The sequence below is a fragment of the Equus przewalskii genome, chromosome 29 (assembly GCF_037783145.1).
Source record: "Equus przewalskii isolate Varuska chromosome 29, EquPr2, whole genome shotgun sequence".
Lineage (NCBI taxonomy): Eukaryota > Metazoa > Chordata > Mammalia > Perissodactyla > Equidae > Equus > Equus przewalskii.
This window is the reverse complement of record NC_091859.1, coordinates 4,063,230-4,089,055: the sequence shown is the minus strand read 5'-3', so window position 1 is coordinate 4,089,055 and position 25,826 is coordinate 4,063,230. Positions and strand designations below refer to the sequence as shown.

General features: G+C 35.2%; 1 protein-coding gene across 1 annotated transcript in view; it reads right to left on the bottom strand.

The window, feature by feature from the left end:
* The window catches only part of GLIPR1L1 (GLIPR1 like 1), a 38,584-nt gene that overhangs the window by 5,780 nt on the left and 6,978 nt on the right, over positions 1–25,826 (bottom strand). Inside the window, exons 2-4 of the mRNA XM_008544406.2 lie at positions 9,819–10,064; positions 6,167–6,267; positions 221–309 (exon numbers count right to left, since the gene is read on the bottom strand). Coding sequence (XP_008542628.2) covers positions 221–309; positions 6,167–6,267; positions 9,819–10,064 — 436 coding nt within the window. The remainder of the gene's footprint in view (positions 1–220; positions 310–6,166; positions 6,268–9,818; positions 10,065–25,826) is intronic.

The following is a 25,826-nucleotide window of genomic DNA, read 5'->3' as shown; positions in this document are numbered from 1 at the left end:
GCCTCCTTCCTGTCCTTTAGCCTGAGAGGGGAAATAATCAGGGAAGAAGGGAGGGGCCATCTGAGTTTAAATATGATAATTTATGACAAATAATTTGTATCATATAGCAGCAATCAAATCTTGCCCATAAATTCTCTATAAGCTTACGTAGCCAAATTTTAAAATATAGTGAATTTGTTCTCCAAACAGAATGTGATGGTTATTTTTCCCTTTGGCTTACAGCAGAGCTTCTTTGCACAAGTGTCTCCTGCTGCACACATAGAGCAGGAGGCTCCTTTAGTGTAAGGGATGACATTTCGAATATTTCCACTGTAAAAAAGAGAAACATTGATTAGCCAAATGGTTATTAATTTCTCTAATTTTGTGCATGCATTTAAGCAAGTTGTTTTGGTCACTCACCAAGTTATGAATGTTGAAAAGGAAAAAATAAATTTTACCCCAATTTTATGTTCATTTCTTTTGTAAAAAGAAACTACTGAGACTGTCCTTTACAGGATGTCCCTGATCCATGTGGCAGTTATATTTTTGAATATTCTTTAGAACACAAATTAGATGTAAACCCGATATAATTATGCATGTGACTGTCACAACGTTTTTGTTATAAACACTGTGATTACCTCTTGATTTTGTAAATGGAATAAGCAAGATTTAAATTGCAGATGGAGACATGCTTTATGGTTTAATTTAAAAGTACAATATCACAGTCCTTATCTAGTTCTACTTGATGATGTGCCAAAAAGATTTGGCAGCTATTATGCCTACTTTTCAATAATATAAGTTGATACATTTTGAAAAATCTCTTTTTTCCATCTCTGTGACAGTGGAAGACTTAAAAAAGTGTTATTTACCTAGAGCACACAAAGAAAAACGTTGATAACAGGAGCGGTATTCCACTAAAGAAGATGGCACAATTGGTTTATCCATTCATCCACTGACGGACATTTGAGTTGTTCTAGTTTTTGGCTAGTACAAATAAAAGTTACTATGCACATTTTGAACATTCGCATACAAGTCTTTATATGGACATACATTTGCTTGGATAAATACCTAGGATTGGAATGAATAGATCACATGATAGGTGCATATTTAACTTTTTAAGAAATTGCTGCACTGTTTTTACAAAGTAGTTGTAACACTTTATATTCCTACTAGCAGTGTGTGAGAATTCTAGCCTTAGGATCTGGAGCCACCTGTCTTTAGCCATTCTAATTGTTGTGTAGTGGTATTCATTGTGATTTTAATTTGTATTTCTCTAATGGTTAATTATTTTGAGCATCGTTTCATGTGCTTATTTTTCATCTGCATATCTTGTTAATCTTTTGTCCTTTTTGTTCTTGTTGAGTTTTAAGTTTTCCTAATATTGATTGTGGGAGTTCTTCCTATATTCTTGTCATAAATCCTTTATCATATGTTTTGCAAAGACTTTCTTCCAATCTGTGGCTTATCTTTTCATTGTCTTACCAGTGTCTGAATAGCAGTAATTTTTAATTTTAATGAAATCCAATTAATCTATTTATTCTCTTATGGATCATGCTTTCGGTGTGGTAGCTAAAAAATCTTTGTCTATCATAAGGTCACAGAAGTTTCATCTATGTTTTCTTCTGAAAGTTTTATAGTTTTAGGTTTTACATTTTAGGTCTATGATCCATTTTGAGTTAGTTTTTAAAGGTTGTATGTTGTGCGCATCCTAGTCTACCTTTGTTTTTTATATATGGATGATAAATTGCTCTGGCACCATTAGTTGAAAAATCTTTTTTCACTGCATTGCTTTTGTGCATTTGTGAAAAATCAGTTGAACATATGTGGTCAATCATGTATGGGTTTATTTCTAAACTCTGTATTCTGTTCCACTGATCTTTTTGTCTAACTTTATATCAATATCACAATGTTGTAATTATTCTAGCTTTAATAATTCTTGAAAACAGTAGTGTTAGCCCTTCAAATTTGTTTTGTTTTCCACAGTTCTTTTGGCTATTCTAAGTCCTGTGCATTTCCATATGAATTTTATTATCAGTTTGTCAATTTCTACAATAAAATCCTGCTGGGATTTTTATTGGGATTATATTGAATCTGTAGATCAATTCAATGAAAAATTACATCTTAACAATAATGAGTCCTTTAACCCATTAATAAGGTGTATCTCTCTAATTATTTGTGTCATTGTTAATTTCTGTCATGAACATTATGTAGTTTTTCAGTGTACATGTCTTTCAAGTTTTCTGCCAGATTTATCCCTAGATAATTTATATATTTTTTTTTCTGATTTTTTTTATTAATTAATGTTATGATAGATTACAACCTTGTGAGATTTCAGTGGTACATTATTGTTAGTCATGTTGTGGGTACACCTCTTCCCCCTTTGTGCCCTCCCCCCACCCCCCCTTTTCCCTGGTAACCACCGATCAGATCTCCTTGTCAATATGTTAACTTCCACCTATGAGTGGAGTCCTATAGAGTTCGTCTTTCTCTGACTGGCTTATTTCACTTAACATAATACCCAGAGGTCCATCCATGTTGATGCGAATGGGCCAATTTTGTCTTTTTTTTATGGCTGAGTAGTATTCCATTGTGTGTATATACCATATCTTCTTTATCCAATCATCAGTTTCTGGGCATGTAGGTTGGTTCCACGTCTTGGCTATTGTAAATAATGCTGCGATGAACATAGGGGTGCAAGGGACTCTTGGGATTTCTGATTTCAGGTTCTTAGGATAGATACCCAGTAATGGGATGGCTGGGTCATAGGGTATTTCTATTTTTAACTTTTTGAGAAATCTCCATACTGTTTTCCATAGTGGCTGTACTAGTTTGCATTCCCACCAACAGTGTATGAGGGTTCCTTTTTCTCCACAACCTCTCCAACATTTGTCGCTCTTAGTTTTGGATGTTTTTGCCAATCTAACGGGTGTAAGGTGATATCTTAGTTAGTTTTGATTTGCATTTCCCTGATGATTAGCAATGATGAACATCTTTTCATGTGTCTATTGGCCATATTTATATCTTCTTTTGAGAAATGTCTGTTCATGTCCTCTGCCCATTTTTTGATCGGGTTGTTTGTTTTTTTGTTGTTAAGCCGTGTGAGTTCTTTGTATATTATGGAGATTAACCCTTTTAGATAATTTATATCTTTGATGCTACTATGAATGGTATTGTTATTTTAATTCAATTTATGGTTGTTCATTGCTAGTATATGGACATGTAATTGAGTTTTGTATACTGATTTTGTATCCTTAAAAATTGCTAAACTTCCTTATTAGTTCTCCAAGAGTTTTCATAGATTCTGTTGGCTTTTTATATAGACCTACGGACCAGTAGTCAGCACAGTATGGCTCATAGGTCAAATAGGGCCTGTGGTCTGTTTTTATGGAGTCTGTGAGCTACGAATTTTTTTTTAAATGTTTTTAATGAGTTATATAAAACAAAACAAAAACAAAGATGCATATGTAACAGAACGTATGTGGCATGCAAAGTCTAGCATATTTACTGTCTGGTACTTTACAGAAAAAGTACAGCAAAAGTACTGCAAAGTTTTTTCCTATTGATATAATGCTACATATAGGCTTTTTGTAGATGCCCTCTATTAGGTTTAAATAGTTCCCTTCTATTTCTAGTTTGCTGAGCACTTTTATCAAGAATGAATGTTTTGAGGGCTGGCCCCATGGCATAGTGGCAAAGTCCTATGTGCTCCACTTTGGTGGACCAGGTTTGTGGGTTCAGTTCCCAGATGCAGACATACATCACTCATCATGTCATGCTGTGGTGGTGCTCTACATATGAAAAATAGAGCAAGATTGGCACAGATGTTAGCTCAGGGCAAATCTTTGTCACCAAAAAAGAAGAATGAATAGCTTTTTCTCTATTGAGATGATCATATGATCATATGATCTTTATTTTTAGGTTGATTAATTAATATAGTGAATTACATTGATGGATTTTAGAATGTTAAACCAGCCCTGTATTCCTGGAATAAACTCCATTTGGACAAGGCATATTATGCTTTTACTATATTGTTGGATTCAATGGCTAAATTTTGTTTAGAATTTTTGTACCTGTGTTCATAAGAGATATTGCTTTGTAATTTTCTTTAGATTTCATTTATCCTTTGTAATTTGTGTGTTTTGAGGAATTTTTCCATTTCATCCAAGTTGACTCATGATCAGTTAACTCCATTATTATTTTGAAGTGATCTTCTTTACCTCAGGTAATATTCTTTGCTCTAAAATCCACATTATCTGATTTTACTATAGACCCTGCAGCTTTATTTTGACTAATGTTAGCATAGTAAACATTTTTCCATTCTTTTACTTTTAATCTATTTGTGTCATTATATTTAAAATATGCTTTTTGTAGACAGAATATAATTGGTTCTCAATTTCTTAGCCAATCTTGCCATCTCTGCCTTTTCGTTTGGGTGTTTGTACCATTTACATTTGATGTGATAGTGACATAGTTAGGTTTGAGGCTGTCATATTCTTATTTATTCTGTTTGTCTCATCTACCCTTTGTTCCCCCTTTCCTCTTTTTCTGCATTCCTTTCGATTAGTTAAATATATTTTAAAATTTAATTGTACCTGCTTTGTTAGCTTATTTGCTATTACTCTTTGTTTTGTTATTTTAGTAGTTACTTTATGGTTTATAGTATGCATCTTTTACTTATCACAGTCAAGTTAAATTACTTCACTTAACATAGAGTAGAATAACCTTAAGGTAATACACTACCATTTTCCCCTCCCAACCTTTATGCTATAGTTATCACAGATTTTAATTTTACATATGTTATAACTCTCATGATACATCACTATTATCTTTGATTAAACAATTCTCTTTGAAAGATAATTAAATAAGAAAAATATCCTATATATTTACCCATGTAGTTACCATTTCCAATGGTCTGCAAATATCCTTATTTCACTTTTATTTTTGAAAGATATTTTTATAGGATATAGAATTCTCAGTTGACAGTTCTTTTTCTTCCAGTATTTAAAGATATTGCTGTCTTCTCTCTTGCACTGCTTGCAAGGAGAAATCTGCCATCATCCTTAGCTTTGTTCCTCTGTATGTAGCATGTTCTCTGGCTGCTTTTAAGGTTTCCTCTTTATTACTGATTTTGAAAATTTGATTATAAGGTGAGTTGGTATAGTTTTCTTCATGTTCCTTGTGATTGCGGTTTGTTAAGCTCCTTAGTTCTTCAAGTTTATAATTTTCCTTAAGCTTGAAAAGTTTTGGGCCATATTTCTTCAAATATTTTTATGTCCCCTCTTTCAGGAAATCAGTTCCCACTAAAGTTATCTCATAGCTAACTGATGCTCTTTTTATCTTTCTTGGATTCTTTTTTCTCTGTGTATTCTATTTTTGATGACAATAAATAAGTGTTCAGTAGTTCTGCAATTTCTCTGGTATTTATAAAAATTGTACTCTGCCCAAGCTTTAAGGCTATGTATTTGTCATTCTTGTTTTTGCTTCTAATTGAGATGGAATGGAAAAAAACACAGAAAGAGATATATAGATTAGTACCTTTTCGTAGAAATTTTGGCATATCTCAGCTCCTTTTTGTCAATCCTGTATATTTATTCTTTACCTATGTTTTCATCTTTTGTACATTTTATTTTGAAATTTTTGTTTGTTAGAGAGGTGGATTATTAACTGATTTTATCTCTTTCCTTGTACAGACCTAGAGTTCCAGAATTTCATTTTGGAGACTCCCATTAGGTTAATATTATATTTCCATTTAGATATGCAAGTATCAGTGAGACAATTAAAAATTATGTATTCTTTTCTTAGACGAATGTGCTTTTCACCATCTTTCTCAATCATTTACTCATTCCAGTTATGTTATATTATATTAGAGGACCACTTGCCAACCTATTTTGTGTTCCAGTATTTAGATATTACTATGGCAATGCATTTTATGTTATCTTTTTTTTACCTAACAATCTCCATCATTTTCACTCTCAAGTTTAAATATTTCATGATAGATATAACTTTTTACACAAGGTAACATTCTCTCACCACTTTCTATTTTCATCTATTTCTTTTGGTTAGCAGTATAGAGGGAGACTTCACTGATCAAAAATATACTTGTCTCTTTAGTATAAGATCCTATTTTTGGAAACAATTCTCAACATGTATTTCAATTTAAAGTATTTTTAACAACAAAATAACTTACGCAGGTCCATAGTTGCATACAAATACTGCAGTTTCAGCTCCCCCAAGGTTAGGACAAATTCTAACTGCACAACCAACTTTATATGAATTGGCCCAAACTACCTATAAGGAAAGGAATTTAAAAATAAAATATGCGAAAAAACTCTACACAAACAATGCATTGTGGGAACAGGTATAATCTTTGTCATGCTACAAAAAATGAATGTGCATAAATACTTATTGGCTATTTTTCCCTTAATTTCTAATATTTAGTTTAAAACAATTATTTTGTTAAGGCTGCTTTCATGAGTGCTACCTATTTTTTCCCTCACTGATAATTCTCACAAATAAAAATATAATATATAGCAAAAAGCATAATTTCTCCCAGATGATTTATGAAACATATTTTTATTTTCTTCATGGTCATGTCATACAAACAATATTAAAATCAGATTATAAATGAAAACAATAATTAACTTTTATTTCTTTTTCTCAGAAAAATTCTACCTAGTTTATGATCACATTTTAAATTTTATGGTCTTAACTATATTCTTACTTTTGTCAAGTCATAAGAGACAGATAGAGATTAAAAACATATTGACTTTATTGCAAAACAATGCCTGCCATAGGGATGGTGAATCTTTATTTTTATCTAGTTGCGAAGAATAGAAAAGTTATTCAAAAGGAAGAAGATTCCTGTGGAAAACTAGCCATGGGGAGAGAGAAGGAAGTGAAGAATGTTACTACTCCTTTGTGACAAGGATAGAATAAAATTTTCCTCCTTTCTCCAAATGAACAAAGGGAAAATACTGATTTACTCCATTTGGAAAACAAAAATAATCCAAGGAAAAATGATAAAGATTTTGACAACATAAGTGAATTTTCTGAAACTTATTTTACAATTCTACTAACAAAATGTATTAACATTTTTTATAAATGACGTATTAGTCACTATTTCCCATGGCCTGGGTGTAGCCAGAATCAATAGTTTTGCAAAGTATATTTTAATGGCTCTTTAATGTCTGGCAGTCAGCAAAGTGCAGTAAAATCACAATAAATCGAGAAGTAAGAGAGTTTTGCTTCTAACCATTTGTGTGATTTGGGAGAATGACAGATCAATGATAAGCTAGTTTCCACTTAATAAAATGAGATTAAGCTAGATCTTTAAAACATCTCTTTCCTTTTGAATGCTTTAGAAAGTTAATAAATTATATGACTACAAGTGTATATATTTTCAAGAAACCATGTTTGAAAATTTGGTTCATGAATAACTGACTATGCCATGAAATTCTATTTGCTTATTATATCTAAATTGTGAATTTTTTTTGCTTTGAGAATGGTAAAAATAAATATTGACTATATGTAAGTTAAAAATGTATTGCTTTCACTAAAGGGACTAGATGTAACATTAATATGAACACTGGTTGTAATTTCAATATGAATATCTGCAGAAGACAAATGAAGAAATTTTTAGCTCATTTTGTTTAGAACACTGAACAATATAGAATTCTTGAACCAATATGAAGAATGTACCCATTCCTAATTATTTAAGCATATATGTAAATTAGCCAGTGAGGAATGAGCTCCCGTTTCTGATGTAGCAATATTAAGTGAGAAGGGTTATCTGGGAACAGGTTCCTTTTTCCTTGCAACAATAGAGGAAACAAAGGATAACACAAAGGCTGTGATTCAGCCTTGATGTCATATTAAGGATATTGCTTTCTGCTTATTATCAGGATACCTGACGTTTGATTCCATTCTCTCAATTTTCCCAGCAGTAACCAAACCATATTTTTTGCTAACAACATATATCCTGAGAAGGGTTTCCAGTCTTATTGCAAACTGTTATTGGACAAAGAGTCAATAGACAGGGAGCATGGAAGCTGCTAATTTCTTTGTTTGGTGCACTTCTGGTAAAAATGACTTGCTTTAAGACACTCTATCTTAATTCAACTTATACAGATGAATAAGTTTGGAAAACAAAGTTAGCTCTTTCTGTTGCTTAAATGGGCCTTTCTAGGAGCTCAGTGCCATCTCTAGGATTAGCTTGGATAAAAAGTGACTATTACTTCTCACCAAACCTCCCATCTAAAACAACAAAAAGAATTGGAAAATTATAGGAAATAATATTTTTCAAGATACTGGACATCAGACAACAAAGAATAATGCCCCCTGAGAGTTGGGGGGGAAAGATGTGAGCTGTACAATTGTCCCAGCTTATTGCTTTGAGAGAGTTTCTAGGCCATGGCTGGGGGTGTGGAGTGATGGGGAAATCAGAAGAAGCTTGATGGATTCATATAGTTGAGAGACAGAGCTGAGAGTATGGGGGACCAAGAAGGCAGGAACTCAAAGAGGATAGCATAGGAGAGGAGAAAATCTTACAGTGACACAACTGTGGAGATCTACAGGGAGTCCTCATCATCATTTCAGCAGAGCAGTGATCAGAGCATGCACGTGAAGACTCACCTATAAAAACTAGAGGTTCCACAGGGCCAGGAATAGGGCCTGTTCCCACTAGCCAGACTGAAAAATTTCATAATTTCTGGGGCATTGGGTACAGTATGCATAGGAACCATGCCTCACTGGTGAGAGATAATTAGCCCTAGACTAAACTCTGCTTTCATTCCACCCAACATATTTTGAAAGCAGAAGCCAAAAGGATCAAATAAATTCCAGATAACTGTATCCCAGAAGACAGTTCAGAAATATTTACAGGTATATAAATGATTCCAGCATCTAATAAGGCAAAATTTACAAAGTTGGGAATGCAACAAAATTTACCTAACATGATAGGAAGCAGGAAAATTTGACCCATAAGGAAGATGAAAAATCAATCCATTGAAACTAACCCAGAACATAGATGCTAGAATTAACAGGGAAAACATTAAAATAATTATAATTGTATCCCATATGGTTAAAAAGCTAGATGAAAGATTAAACATACTAGGTATAGTCACTGATGATATAAAAAAGACAAAAATAAAACTTTTAGAGATGTAGACTTTAATGTTTAAGATGAAAAACAAACAAAATATCATTAATAGTAGATTAACATTACAAAGGAAAAGATTAGTGAATTTAAAGATATAACAATAAGACTATCAGGAATTAATTACAGAGAGAAAAAATTCAAGAAAAAAGAGAAGAGATCATCAATCAACTGTGGGGAAACTTCGAGTGGCTTCTACATAAGTAACTGGACTCTGGGAAGAGAGGAGTGAGGGAGAGTAACAGAAATAGTTCAAGAAACAATGGACAACATTTTCCCAAATTTGACTTAAACTGTAGACCTACAATTCCAAGAAGCTCGGTAAACGGCAACACAAAACATGTGAAGAAAACTGTGGTACATTATTATGAAATTGCTCAATACCTGTAACAAAGAAAAAATTGCAAAGGCAGTCCAGAGGAGAAGATATGTTAGCGCAGAGGAACAAATAAAAGGATTACAGAAGATTTCTTGTTGGAAACAATGCAAGTGAGACGACAGTGGAGTAAGGTTTTAAACGTTCAGGAAAAAGAAAAACCTCACTGCGTAGGGTTGTATTCCCAGTAAAAGTATCTTCCAAATGAAGGTGAGTTTTCCATAAACTCAAAAGAAAATGCTAAGAAAGTTGTCTTATGATTGAAATGTGCATGAATAAGAACTAGTCAATAAAATGTCAAATATTTACCTGTGTATAGTGGCCACAAACTCTGGAACATGACGGACTATTAATATCATAAAATTTATTTTCATTATACCAGGCAACAACAGCAGATTTTGGTGTAAATATTCTGAATCCACCTAACCACATGTTTTCTCCAACAAATTGAAAAGCTGGATGGCATTCATATGATTTTGATAAACAGGTGTTGTGTTGGAATTTGCACTTCTTTGTCCATGCCTCAGCAATCTGCGCTAAACCTTCATCCCAAGTCTGAAAGATAAAAATCATTTAAATTGAATTGTGCATATTTGTTTGGATTAAAGTTATTTTAATGATTGTAATCAATTGATTTTTGTTTAAATTTTTATTTTAATAAAATATAGTTTTTATTTTGTATTTATTATGTTCATAGTTAGTCATTTCTTTTTAGTTCTGCTTCAAAACCACTCATTTAGTGCCCACCCTATCACAGTTCATCTTCGTATTTCCAGGACCCAGTTGATGGCCTGGTACAGTAAAGGCACTCAACAAATATATTTGAATGTGATTTAAATCAGTCAGAGTTCACAGATTAGTAATTCAGAAGGTCATGCAAATATGTCATAAGTAAAGGATGAGTGTCCATTTATAATTTCAAAGAGAAAAAGCCTCTCAGTCCTCTAAGAATAAAATTCTCTTAATTTGATCAAGGGTATCTATAAAAAAAACCCTGCCACAAGTATCAGTATATAATGGTGAAATGTTGAAAGCTTTCCCCCAAGATTGGGAATGAAACAAGATGTCTCATTATTTCTATTTAAAATTGTATTGGAAGATAGGTAGTACAATAAACTATGTGACCTATAAATATATAAGACAAAAGATATAAAATATATAACGATTGGAATATATCATTATTCACAGATGACTGGGTGCATAGAAAATTCAAATGAAAACACAAACAAAACTATAAGAAATAAATGAAAGTATCAAAGTTGCCAGATACCAGGAAAATATACAAAATTGTATTTCCATATACAATCCAGAAACAAATAACTTCAAAAACATCAAATATGTATAAATAATTCTAGTAAATGATTTAAAAAAAATCTCTACACTGAAAACTACAAAATATCACTAAGAGAAATTTTTAAAGACTGAAATAAATGGAGAGAAATAAAATGTTCATGGACTAGAAGATTCAGTATTGTAAAGAATATAGATCTTAATATTTAATTAATTTATTTTTTTAATATTTATTTATTTATTTGAGGAAGATTAGCCCTGAGCTAACTGCTGCCAGTCCTCCTCTTTTTGCTGAGGAAGACTGGCCCTGAGCTAACATCCGTGCCCATCTTCCTCTACTTTACATGTGGGACGACTACCACAGCATGGCTTGCCAAGTGGTGCTGTGTCCACACCTGGAATCCGAACCGGCGAACCCTGGGCCACTGAAGAGGAATGTGCGAACTTAACCACTGCGCCACCAGGCTGACCTAATTCACTTCTAATGGAAATCCAAGTAGCTTTTTTCCCTGGAAATCGATTATGATATGTATATAGAAATTCAAAGAGCCAACAATAGCCAAGCCAATCTTTACAAAGTAAAACAAAGCTGGAAGACTTACTCCACCAGATATCAAGACATCATAAAGCTACATTAGGACAGTGTAGTCTTTGCACAAAGGTAGACAAAGAGCCCGATGGAACGGAATGGAGTCCAGAAACAATTTTTAACAAAAGTGACCTTGTCTTAAGGTTGCTATTATTAGCAAGATGATTTTAAAAAATTTTTATTTTAAACTAATTCTAGATTCACAAGAAGTTATAAAAATAGTACACAGAGGTCCTGTGTAAACTTCACCTCGTTTCCCCATTAATAATGTTTTATGCTACTATAGAACGATATCAAAATCAAGAAATTGACATTGTTACTATTAACGGATTAAGATTACAAGAGGTTTACGTGCATCCACTTGTGTTTGTCGTTTTATGCAATTTTTTATCACATGTATAAACTGAAGTAACTGCCCCCATAATCAAGATATACAACCTTTGCATCAGCACAATGATCCTTAAAGTCTTACTCACTCCCCGCCCTATCCCTAACCCCTGGCATCACTAATGTGTTCTCCATCTCTATAATTTTGTCATCTCAAGAATGTTATATAAATAGAATCCCACAGAATGTAACCATTTTGAAATTGGCTTTTTTTCACTCAGCATAATTCTCTTGAGATCCACCTACACTGTTTCTTGTGTCGATATTTTATTCCTCTTTACTGATGAGTAGTATTCTATGGTATGGATGTACCACAGTGTGTTCACTTATTGATGGAAATTTGGATGTTTACAAGTTTGGGCTTTTACCAAAAAAGCTGCAATGAACATGTGTGAAAAAGTTTTTGCATAGCAGTTAAGTTTTCCTTTTTCTCTCCAGTATTTGGCATTGTCACTATTTTTTATTCTAGTTTTTCTAACTGGTCTGTAGTGATACCATATTGTGGTTTTAATTTGCATTTCCCTGATGGTTAACAATGTTGAACATACTTTCATGTGTTTACTTCCATCTGGCTATCCCTGTGGTGAAATGTCTCTTCAGTCTTTTGTTCATTTTCTAGTTGAATTGTTTTATTTACTGTTGAGTTTTGAGAGTTCTTTATGGATTCTAGACAGTTCTTCCTGAGATAAGTGGTTTGTATATATTTTCTTCCAGTCTGTAGCTTGTCTTTTCATCTCTTAAGAGGGTGTCTTAAAGAGCAGAATTTTTTAATTTTGATGAGATTCAACTTATTAACTTTTTCTTTTATAGCTTGTGGTATTGGTGAGATGTCTAATCAAAGTAACCCACCATATTAGGAAGCCTCATCTAGCTGTAGGTGTTGAGGATCTTCTCCACTTTTTCTTCTAAAAGTTTTATGTTTTGCATTTAAATATATGACTCATTTTGTGTTAATTTTTTATAAGTTGTAAAGTTTAGGGCAAAGCTCATTTCTGTTTTTTCTCTGCTTATGGACGTCAAACGTGTGTAGAGTCGTCCATAGTATTTGTCTGCAGGGTCTGTAATGATACCCCTGATTCATTCCTGATATTGGTAATTTGTGCCACTGTGTATTTCATTGACCTTTTCAAAGAATCAGATTTTTTATTCTATTGATCTGTTCTATCATTTTTCTGTTTGCAACTTCTTTGATTTCTCTTATCATTATTTTCTTCCTTATGTTTATTTTGCTTTTTTTCTTGTTTATTTGGGTAGAATTTAGATTATCCATTTAATAGCTTTCCTCTTTTCCTTTTTTTTCTTCTTCTCTCCAAAGCCCTCTAGTACATAGTTGTTTATTCTAGTCACCAGTGCCTCTGGTGGTGCAATATGGGACGCCGCCTCAACACGGCCTGATGAGTGGTGCCATGTCCGTGCCCAGGATCCAAACTGACAAAACCCAGGGCCGCCCAAGCAGAATGTGTGAGCTTAACCACTCAGACACGGGCCTGCCCCCTCTTTTCTAATATAACCGTTTAGTGCCGTACATTTCCTTCTCAGCACTGCCTTAGCTGCATTGTATAGGTTTTGATATATTTTCGATATATATTTTTAAAAGTTTACTTGAGACTTTCTCTTTGACCCATGGGTTACTTACAAATGTGTTTAATTTCCAAGTGTTTAGAGTTTCTTGTTATCATTATGCAGTGATTTCTTGATTTCATTATGTTCTGAGAACATACTGTATACAATTTCAATTCTCTTGAACTTACTGAGTTTTTATTTTGCGGCTCAAGATATGGTCAATCTTGCTTAATGTTCCATAGGCTTGATAAGAATGTGTATTCTCTAGCTATTGAGTGGAGTGTTGTATAAATGTCAATTAGATCCTAGTTGATTAATGGTATTGTTAAGTTCTTTATCCTTTATCCTTGCTGATTTTCTGTCTTATTGTTGAGAGAAGAATTTTGAAATCTCCAAATGTAATTGAAGACTTTTCTATTTCTTCTCTCAGTTATATCAGCTGTCCTTCCTGTATTTTAAAGGTCTGCTGTTTGGGGCACACAAATTTTTTATTACAATTTCTTTATGATTGATTGATCATTTTATCATTATGTGATGTCATTCTCTGTCTCTGGTAATTTTCTATGCTCTGAAATCTGCTTTATTTGACATTTATAAAGGGAGTCCTGCTCTCCTTTGATTCACACTTCCATGACATTTCTTTCTCCATACTTTTACTTTCAACCCACCTATATCATTATTTTTGAAGTGAGTTTCTTGGTTACAGCATATTTTTGGCTCCTGTTTGTTTGTTTGTTTTTAATCCACTCTGTCAATCTCTGTTTTTTAATTGATATATTTGGACTATTTACATTTGCTGTACTTATTGATAAGTTAGAGAATGTCTACCATTTTATTGTTTATTTTTAATTTTATCCCTCATTTTTCATTCCTGTTTCACTTTTCCTGTCCTCCTGTGAATTACTTGAACATTATTTAGAATTCATTTTGATTCATCCACAGTATTTTTCAGTATATATCTTTATACAGCTGTTTTAGTGGTTGCTATAGGTATTACATAATATATGTAACTTATCACAAACTACTGGTGTCAGCTTTTACAAGTTTGAATGAAATGTAGGAATATTACTTCCATTTAGGTCCCTTTACCACTCACTCCACCAATAATATAATTATCTTAAATATTTATTCTACATATATTAAAACCATATCAAACAATGTTATAATTTTTGCTTCAATTGTCAAACATAATTTAGGAAATATGAGAAGAATAGTTTATTTATTCATATTTTCACTCTTTACCTTCTTCTTTCTTCATTCCTGATGTTCCAAGAGTCCTGGTTTATCATTATCTTATTGTTTACAGAATTTTCCTTAGCTAGTCTTTCAGAGTAGGTCTGCTTATGACAAATTATCTTAGTTCTCCTGAATCTGAGAATGTCTCAATTTCACCTTCACTCCTGAAGTGTAGTTTCTTTGGATAGAATTCTGGCTGACTCTTCTTTGAACGTGAAATTGAAATTGAAATCGAAAATGTTGTGCCACTTCCTTCTGGCCTCCATGGGTTTGGATGAGAAGTTTGTTGGCATTGAAATTGTTGCTTTCCTATAGGCAATGCATTCTCTCCAGCTGCTTTTAAGTTGTTTTTCTTTGTCTTAAATTTTCTGAAGATTGATTATGATGTATTTTGGAATGAATTTCTTTGAGTTCATCATATTTGGGCTTCACTCAGATTTATTATTTATGTCTTTATCCAAATTTTGGAAATTCCCAACTACTATTTCTTAGAATATTTGTTTTGCCTCTCCCCATCTTTCTCCTATCCTTCTGGGAGTCCAATGACATGAATGTTAGGAATTTTGTTATTGTCCCATATATCCCTGATGCTCTGTTCATTTTTTTTCAGTTAATTTTCTCTCTTTTGTTCAAATTTGGTAATTTCTGTTGTTCTGTTTTCAAGTTCACTGAGTTTTTCCTTTGTCATACTCATTGTGCTTTTGTGCCCACCCAATGAGTTTTTAATTTTGGTTACTATCTTTCCAGTTGTACAATTTCCATTTGAGACTTCTTTATAACTTCCATTTCCTTGCTGAGATTCCTATTTTTTCATTTGTTTGAAGCATTTTTATAACTTCTCTTTGAAAAATTGTTATGACGACTACTTCAAAATCCTTGTCAGATAATTCTAACACCTATGTCATTGAGCGCTGGCATCTGTTGTCTTGTAGAGATTTTCTTGGTTCTTGGTATGATGAGTGATTTTTTATTGTATCTTTGACATTTTGAGTTTTATGTTATGACACTCTAGATCTTATTTAATCCTCCTGTTTTAGCAGATCTTCGCTGACATTGCTCCAATGGGGGAAACAGGGCACCACCTGTTTATCACTGGTTGGCGGGTGAAAGTCCAGGCTCTCCATTTACTCTTATTAACCCTGCTGTGGGGAGGGATGCCTTGTTACTACCAAAAGGAGATGGACATCCAGGCTCCCCCTTTGCTTCTGCTGATGTCATCCCATGGGGGGAGGAAAGGGTGTCTTGTTATCACCAGGTGGGGATGAAAATCTAAGCTCCCAACTTGGTCTCTACCAACATCACAGGAGAGGAAGGGGTACCTCATTACCATGGGACGGGGCTTGAAGTCCTCACTTTCCACATGGCCTACACTGATATGGTGGGTGGGTGGGTTGTTGTGAGGGCCACCTCATTACTGCTGGGTGGTGGTGAAAGTTCATGCTCTATGCTTGGCCTCCTCTGACACCACCCTGGTTGGGAGGGGGAGCGGCACCTCCTTGCTGCCTGGTGGGGGCTGGAAGTCCCTTCACTTAGCCTCTTCTGATACAACACTGGGGGAAAGGAGGTAGGAGGGGTGCCTCATTAGTTTCAGGCAAGTATGGTAGTCTAGGCTCGCCACTTGGCCTTGGCTGAAAAGGATAGATGTTTTCCTGTGTTGTTTGTCCAGAGTAGGAGGGTCATTGGAAAAAAAGGTTTCTGCCTTACTAGACTTCCCCTTTCCTGGTTCACTGGCAAGAGAGAGCAGGCTTTTCTTGAAGCTTTTATTTTCTGCATCCATTGGAATTTCTGGGTTTCAGGCTTCTTTGTGCCAAATCCGGAATATATTGGAATCAAACAGGAAATCCAGGGAACTCACCTTGTGTCATTTCTTGAGTCTTGGAGTCTCTAATTAATCTGTCTTCTTTCTTCTTTCCAACTTTAAAAGTCTTATATTTCTTCTATATATAATATCCAAGGTTATTAGCTGTACTTAATGGGAGAGAGAGGGTAAATGGATCTACCTCATCTTGTCAGGAAGGTGATTTTTAAAGGTCTTTGCTTGTTGTATTTCCCATTCTTGTCTCCAAAACTCCAAAGAAGACATTTCCAAGAGGTAGATAGACTCCCTATAATTCCTTGCTTCAAGAATTTGGCATGGTAGAAAGTTTAAGTAGCTAAAAATAATGGCTACTACCAGTATCAGAATCACAGCCTTGAGCATACAGCAAGATTTCAGAGGGGAAGGCAGGATGATGGACTAGGCAGGTAGGCTATCTAACATGGTTCTCCCAGCCCCCATCAAGAGTTCTGTGCTATAGGACTGCCACGGGGGCAGTTGCATGTCCAAACGTGGATGGACAATGTCACTGGCATCCCAATGGTGACTAGTTTGGAAGGACAGTGATGATTGTTGACTTGATTCCTAAAGATGCTTCTCCTATCCTTTGGAACAAAGACCCCAGGTTTTTCGTGTAATGATGGAGGAAGAGGAGTCCCCAAAATGTTAAAGATCACAGGTTTAACCCCCTTGTCAATGTGAGGACTAAAAATTAAACTGAAGGTGATTTAATGAAAATAAATGTCATCTTAAGATTTTAGATTTAAATTCATACTACTAACTTCAATGGTTAATTTCCTATATTCTTTTTTTTTTGACATTTTAATCATTCATTTTCCTTCAAACTACAAAAATAGCTGTATTAAAAATTTTGTTTTCAGTAGTCAAGAGAGACTTCAGCAGCTCCCCGAGCATGATTCATAATTTACTCTTCTGAAAAATGAATAAACTAAGTGATGAGTTCTCAAATACCACCCTCTACCAAAAATATACATACTTGGAACAGGTAAAATATCCCAAAGACAGAATTTCCATTTTTCTCACATTTACTGTAGGAAGATACAATTCAGAACCAAACAAACAAGAAATCAACAAGTCAACAAATGTTTTCAAGCCAGATCATTTCATTTAGTATATTCCTAGCTATAGCTTTTACACAATTCATTCCTTTTCTAAGCTATCTCAGTTTAGCTATAAACTCTAGAAAACTTTACCTCCCCTTAAGCTTGTGAGAGTCCTTGTGTTTTGCCTGAATCATTGGGAGATTTCCCTGCTTTAAAAGAAAAACAAACAAACAAAAACTAGCTCAAATCTGGTACATATTTTAAACGAAAAAATATTAATGAAAACATAGTTCTGAGGAGGTGGGCGGAGCAAAATGGCGGGGTGAGCTGACCTCTCCCCTCCAAAATACAACAAAAGATTGGAAGAACTGAATTTCAGAGAATAACATAATGCCAGCTCGTTAGAGACCTACAATACCAAGAAGGTGGAGATCATAAACCCTGCTTTACACCTTCGGAGGCACTGGAACGGTAGGAGAGAACATCGCTCCCTCCCCTAGAGTCTGCGATCACTGCGGCACGGGTCGGGAAGGAGCAGGGGAGGGGCCACGTGACTGGGGGATCATCCAGGACTCCTGCCGCTGATTCAGTGGAGACCCGCTGACGGGGGGGAAAGCTTCCGTCCGCGGGGACCCTATAAATCAAGGGCCTTGGGAGACCAGAGAACAGAACTGATCTGAACCCAGACCGGCGCGTGTGAGTAACAGCCCCTCCCCCCCAGCAAAGCCAGTGGGCGCAGCCATCTTGCCCCGAAGGCGGAGAGATAACACGCCGCTGTCGACCCCCATCTAGTGGCGACAGGCTGTAACTGCAACCGAATTCTACCACCATGAGAAAAAACCGCTCCTCTACCATCCAGCAATTTATAAAAGCCCCAGACCAGAAGGAAAACAATAAAAACACAGAATTAAGTCCTGAGGACTTGGAATTAGGTAAACTAAGTGATAATGAATTCAGAGCAGCTATAATCAAAAAACTCAATGAGGTAGAGAGAAAGAGAAACAAGCCGAGTTCTGGAGTTACTTCACAAAAGAGATTGAAATCATAAAGAAGAATCAAACAGAATTACTTGAGATGAAAAACACAATGGACCAGATAAAACAGAATACAGATTCCCTGAATGCCCGTGTAGACAACCTAGAGGAGCAAATCAGCATAATCGAGGACAGACAGGCTGAATGGCGCCAGACAGAGGAAGAAAGAGAACTAAGAATTAAAAAAAATGAGGAAAATCTCCGAGAGATAATGGATTCAATGAGGAGTAAGAACATAAGGATCATAGGAATTCCCGAGAATATGGAAAAGGAAAATGGAGCAGAAAGTGTGCTTAACGAAATTATTGAAGAGAACTTCCCAAATCTAGGGATCAACGGAGAATGTGTGTAGAGGACGGTTTTAGATCTCCTAGATTTGTCAATGTAAAAAGACCCACCGCAAGGCACATAATAGTAAAGTTGGCAAATAGGAATGATAAGGAAAGAATACTCAGGGAAGTAAGAAAAAAAAAGAGAATAACCTATAAAGGAGCCCCTATCAGACTGTCAGCAGATTTCTCTACAGAAACCCTACAAGCTAGGAGACATATATTCAAAGCTTTAAAGGATAAAAACCTTCAGCCAAGAATACTCTATCCAGCAAGAATTTCCTTCAGATATGAGGGAGAAATTAAATCTTTTCCAGACAAACAAAAGTTAAGGGAATTTGTAACTAAAAGCCCTCCATTACAAGAAATCCTCAAGAAGGCTCTCATACTTGAAAAAAGAAAAAAGGGAGAAAGGGGACACAAGCCACAGACTAGGGAGACTGATGGATAGAACCAGAACAGGATAGCAAATATTCAACTATAGCATTAGGGTGAAAATAAGGAAACTACCAAAACAAGGACGATCGTAGCACTCTAACTACAAATTAATAAGACGAGTTGGAATAAAAAATGAAAATAATTATTTAGGAGGGGAAGAGCAAAGGGTCTAAATCAGTATTGGTCGACTAAGTAAGAGACCACCAGAGAATAGACTATATTATACACGAGATTCTAAATACAAACTTCAAGGTAGACACTAAAATAAAGTACAGAACAGAGTCACAAATCATAGATAAGGAAAAATCTAAGAAACCCAGCATAAGAAAGTGCAGTATTAAATGGGTAGTCTAAAGCACACAGGAAAAGAAACACAGGAAAACAAGATAATGAGCGACAGATTGACAGCATTAAGTCCACATGCATCAATAATCACTCTCAATGTGAACAGATTGAACTCTCCAATAAAAAGACACAGAGTGGCAAAATGGATTAAAGAACAAGATCCAACAATTTGTTGCCTCCAGGAAACACACCTCAGCCCCAAGGACAAACACAGACTCAGGGTGAAGGGGTGGAGGACAATACTTCAAGCAAATAGCAAGGAAAAAAAGGCAGGTGTTGCAATTCCCATATCAGACCAAGTGGATTTCAAAATAAGACAGGTAAAGAGAGACACAGAGGGACAATATATAATGATCAAAGGGACACTTCATCAAGAAGAAATAACACTTATAAATATCTATGTACCCAACACAGGAGCACCAAGATTCATAAAGCAATTATTAACAGACCTAAAGGAAGATGTTAAAAACAACACAATAATAGTAGGGGACCTCAACACCCCACTCACATCAATGGACAGATCATCCAGACAGAAAATCAACAAGGAAATAGTGGAGCTGAATGAAAAACTAAAACAATTGGACTTAATAGACATAAATAGATCACTCCACCCTGAAGGAGCTGAATACACATTCTTCTCAAGTGCACATGGAACATTCGCTAGGATAGACCATATGTTGGGAAACAAGGCAAGCCTCTACAACTTTAAAAAAATTGAAATAATAACAAGCATCTTCTCCAATCATAGTGCTATAAGGCTAGAAATAAATTACAAGAAAAAAGCTGAGAAAGGCACAAAGATGTGGAGACTAAACAACACACTACTGAACAAGCAATGGATCAGTGAAGAAATTAAAGAAGAAATAAAAAAATACCTGGAAACAAATGAAAATGATAGCATGCCATACCAACTCATATGGGATACAGTAAAAGCTGTATTAAGAGGAAAATTCATTGCAATTTTCACAGGCACATCTTAACAAACAAGAAAAATCCCAAATAAGCAACCTTACAGCACACCTAACTGAACTAGAGAAAAAAGAACAAATGAAGCCCAAAGTCAGCAGAAGGAGAGAAATAATAAAAATCAGAGCAGAAATAAATACTATTGAAATGCAAAAGGCAGTAGAAAGGATCAATGAGACAAAGAGCTGGTCTTTTGAGAAGATAAATAAAATTGACAAACCACTAGCCAGACTTACAAAGAAAAAAAGGGAGAAAGCTCAAATAAACAAAATCAGAAATGAGCGAGGAGAAATAACAACAGACTCTGCAGAAATACAACAGATTATAAGAGAATACTACAAAAAACTATATGCCAACAGAATGGATAACCTAGAGGAAATGGATAAATTCTTGGACTCCTACAATCTCCCAAAGCTCATGCAAGAAGAGGCAGACAATTTGAACAGACCAATCACAAGGAAAGAGATTGAAACAGCAACCAAAAACATCCCAAAGAATAAAACCCCAGGACCAGATGGCTTTCCTGGGGAATTCTACCAAACTTTCAGAGAGGATTTAATACCTATCCTTTTCAAGCTATTCCAAAAAATTAGGGAAGATGGAACACTTCCTAACACATTCTATGAGGCCAACATTACGCTGATCCCAAAACCTGACAAGGACACCACGAAAAAAGAGAACTACAGGCCAATATCACTGATGAACATAGATGCAAAAATTCTAAACAAAATTTTGGCAACCAGAATTCAGCAATTCATTAAAAGAATCATACATCAGGATCAGGTGAGATTCATACCAGGGACACAGGGATGGTTCAACATCTGCAAATAAATCAATGTGATACACCACATCAACAAACTGAGGAATAAAAACCACATGATCATCTCAATAGATGCAGAGAAGGCATTTGACAAGATCCAACAGCCATTTATGATAAAAACTCTGAACAAAATGGGCATAGAAGGAAACTACCTCAACATAATAAAGGCCATATACAACAAACCCATAGCCAACATCATACTCAATGGGCAAAAACTGAACCCCATCCCCCTGAAAACAGGAACGAGACAAGGATGCCCTCTATCACCACTCTTATTTAACATAGTACTGGAGGTCCTGGCCAGAGCAATCAGGCAAGAAAAAGGAATAAAAGGAATCCAAATAGGGAGGGAAGAAGTGAAACTCTCGCTGTTTGCAGACGACATGATCTTATATATAGAAAACCCCAAAGAATCCATTGGAAAACTGTTAGAAGTAATCAACAACTACAGCAAAGTTGCAGGGTATAAAATCAATTTGCATAAATCAGTAGCATTTCTATACTCCAGTAATGAACCAACAGAAAAAGAACTCAAGAATACAATTCCATTCACAATCTCAACAAAAAGAATAAAATACCTTGGGGTAAATTTAACTAAGGAAGTGAAGGACCTATATATTGAAAATTACAAGGCCTTTCTGAGAGAATTGGATGATGACATAAGGAGATGGAAAGACATCCCATGTACATGGATTGGAAGAATAAACATAGTTAAAATGTCCATACTACCTAAAGCAATCTACAGATTCAACACCATCCCAATCAGAATCCCAATGACATTCTTTACAGAATTAGAACAAAGAATCCTAAAATTCATATGGGGCAACAAAAGACCCCGAATTGCTAAAGCAATCCTGAGAAAAAAGAACAAAACGGGAGGCATCACAATCCCTGACTTCAAAACATACTACAAAGCTGCAGTAATCAAAACAGCATGGTACTGGTACAAAAACAGGTGCACAGATCAATGGAACAGAATTGAAAGCCCAGAAATAAAACCACACATCTATGGACAGCTTATCTTTGACAAAGGAGCTGAGGGGGTACAATGGAGAAAAGAAAGTCTTTTCAACAAATGGTGCTGGGAAAACTGGAAAGCCACATGTAAAAGAATGAAAATTGACCATTCTTTTTCACCATTCACCACAATAAACTCAAAATGGATTAAAGACCTAAAGGTGAGACCTGAAACCATAAGGCTTCTGGAAGAAAATGTAGGCAGTACACTCCTTGACATCAGTATTAAAAGGATCTTTTCGGACACCGTGTCTTCCCAGAAAAGGGAAACAATAGAAAGAATAAACAAATGGGACTTCATCAGATTAAAGAGCTTTTTCAAGGCAAATGAAAACAGGATTGAAACAAAAAAACAACCCACTAACTGGGAAAAATATTTGCAAGTCATATATCTGACAAAGGCTTAATATCCTTAATATATAAAGAACTCTCACAACTCAACCACAAAACATCAAACAACCCAATCAAAAAATGGGCTGGAGACATGAACAGACATTTCTCCAAAGAAGATATACTGATGGCCAATAGGCACATGAAAAGATGCTCATCATCGCTGATCATCAGGGAAATGCAAATCAAAACTACACTAAGATATCACCTTACACCTGTTAGAATGACAAAAATATCTAAAACTAATAGCAACAAATTTTGGAGAGGTTGCGGAGAAAAAGGAACCCTTATACACTGCTGGTGGGAATGCAAACTGGTGCAGCCACTATGGAAAACAGTATGGAGATTCCTCAAAAAACTAAAAATAGAACTACCATACGATCCAGCCATCCCACTACTGGGTATTTATCCAAAGAGCCTGAAGTCAGCAATCCCAAAAGTCCTGTGCACCCCAATGTTTATTGCAGCACTGTTTACAATAGCCAAGACGTGGAAGCAACCTAAGTGCCCATCAACAGACGAATGGATAAAGAAGATGTGGTACATATATACAATGGAATACTACTCAGCTGCAAAACAGAACAAAATCATTCCATTTGCAATAACATGGATGGACCTTGAGAGAATTATGTTAAGTGAAATAAGCCAGCAAGAGAAAGATAATCTGTGTATGACTCCACTCATATGAGGAATTTAAAACTATGGACCAAGAACAGTTTAGTGGATACCCGGGGAAAGGTGGGGTGGGGGGTGGGCACAAAGGGTGAAGTGGTGCACCTACAACATGACTGACAAACATTAATGTACAATTGAAATTTCACAAGATTGTAACCTATCAATAACTCAATAAAAAATAATAATAATAAAAAAACATAGTTCTAATGCTTTACTCTAGAATAGCTTGTACCAAGTCATCTCCTATCCAAAGTATGGTACAAGAGAAAATTGTTCTATCATTCTAACTAAGAGCTAGTCTTATCCAAATGGCAAACACCATGACCTTGAAAGAGTAGGAATTAACATCTGATAGCCAAGGAATTATATGCTTTCAAACAAGTATTTCAAGCCAGTTCAAACAGACATATACTATGTACATGTGTATGTACAAATTGTAACCACTTAGATGTGTTTATAACTAAAAGCATTTATTTGCATTTTAGAATTCCCAAGGACCTTATAATTAAAACTCATTTTTTTCTGATTAAACAATGTAATTAAAAACTTTTCTAGATAATCTATTTTAATCACCCCTTAGATCTGGCAATACTTTCACTTAAAACTTAATGCTAGTAAGTCTCTGGCCCTGGGGGAAACGTTTTATTGAGCAATATTCTGCCTTAACTTGTAAACGGAAGAATTTGACATGCTTATGGACATAAATTTTAATGAAGCTCGATCACCAGTCTTATGCCTAGTAACTAGTGACTCCAGTACCCTCCAGAAGCTTTTCTAATCAAAGCTCTCATGTAGTGAGTTACATCTATGTAGTTTCTCTACACACAAAGAAGAAAAAGCCCACTAAGGAATTCTTCAAAATATAAAGTAAAAACAAAGATAATTAAAACAGTTTCATCTGATGGAGAGTACCCACACAATCTTTTTAAGAATATGCTCATGTAATCATGATGCTTTTGCTTGTGCTGTGGCAAGAAACATTATATTGTGCACAGGGTTGAGGACAGGAGAATACTGGGATGTGTCAGTGTGTTACTGAAGAATTTACGCTATACACGGATAGTGTAAAAAGGACGATGTTGAACAATAAATAGTACATAGTCAATGTCCAAAAATTCCTGAAAGGACTATAAGAAATAATTCAAATGAAAAAATAATACTTTAAACAAATGATTTATTGAGGTAAAATTGATAGAAAGAACTGCACATATTAATGTGTACCATTTGATGAGTTTGGACATATGCAAACACCACAATAGCAATACCACAATCAAGGTAATAGCCATAACCAATACTTCTCAGAGTTTCTTTGCATCTCTTTGTTTTTGTTTGTTTGTTTCTGTGGTAAGAACACTTAACATCAGAGCTACCTTCTCACAAAGCTGGAATGCACCATACCATACCATGGACTATAGGCACTATGCCATATGGCAGATCTCTAGAACTTATCTAACATAGCTGATGTGACTGAAACTTTATCCCTTTGAATAACAATTCCCTAATTCCCCCACCCCCCACTTCCCAGCCCCTGGCAACTACTACTGTATTCTCTGCTTCTATGAGTTTGACTATTTCAGATACCTCAAAAGAGTGGAATCATGCAATATTTGTCCTTCTGTAACTGCCTTATTTCACGTAGCATAATGTCCTGCAGGTTCTTCCATGTTGTCACAAATGGCAGGATTTCCTTCTGTTTTAAGGTTGAATAATATTCTAAAATATGTATATAACACATTTTCTTCATCCATTCATCTATTGATGGACCATTGGGTTGCTTCTACAGCTTGGCTGTTGTGAACAATGCTGCAATAAACATGGGAGTGCAGAATATCCCTTCAAGACAGTGATTTCAACTTTTTTTGATATATACTCAGAAGTGGGATTTCTGGATTATATGGTAATTCTATTTTTAACTTCTTGAGTAATCTCCATACTGTTTTCTATAACTGCAACACAATTTTACACTGTCATCAACAGTGTACAACAGTTTCAATTTCTCCACAACCTTGCCAGCACTTATCTTAAAATTTATTTGTGCTGTTACCTCCAACATGACAAACATTTGCAATTAAGAAAAACAACAATCTGCATATAAAAGTTATATTAATTCAACAAAAAGTGGGGAAGAAATGAGAAGAAACTAAACCTCTTACTTTTAGAATTGCAAGAGAATCAGCAGATACCCTCTTGTTCTTCCTTATTCTTCACATTTGTTGTCAGTGCTGTTGTGTCCATTCTGACTCCTAGTGACCCTGTGTGCAGCAGAGCTGAGCCCTGCCTGGGCTTTTTGCTCCATCTTCTCACCTTCCGTCCCTGTATGAGACAGTGCTCTGCTGCTGTTCACAGAGTTTTCATGGC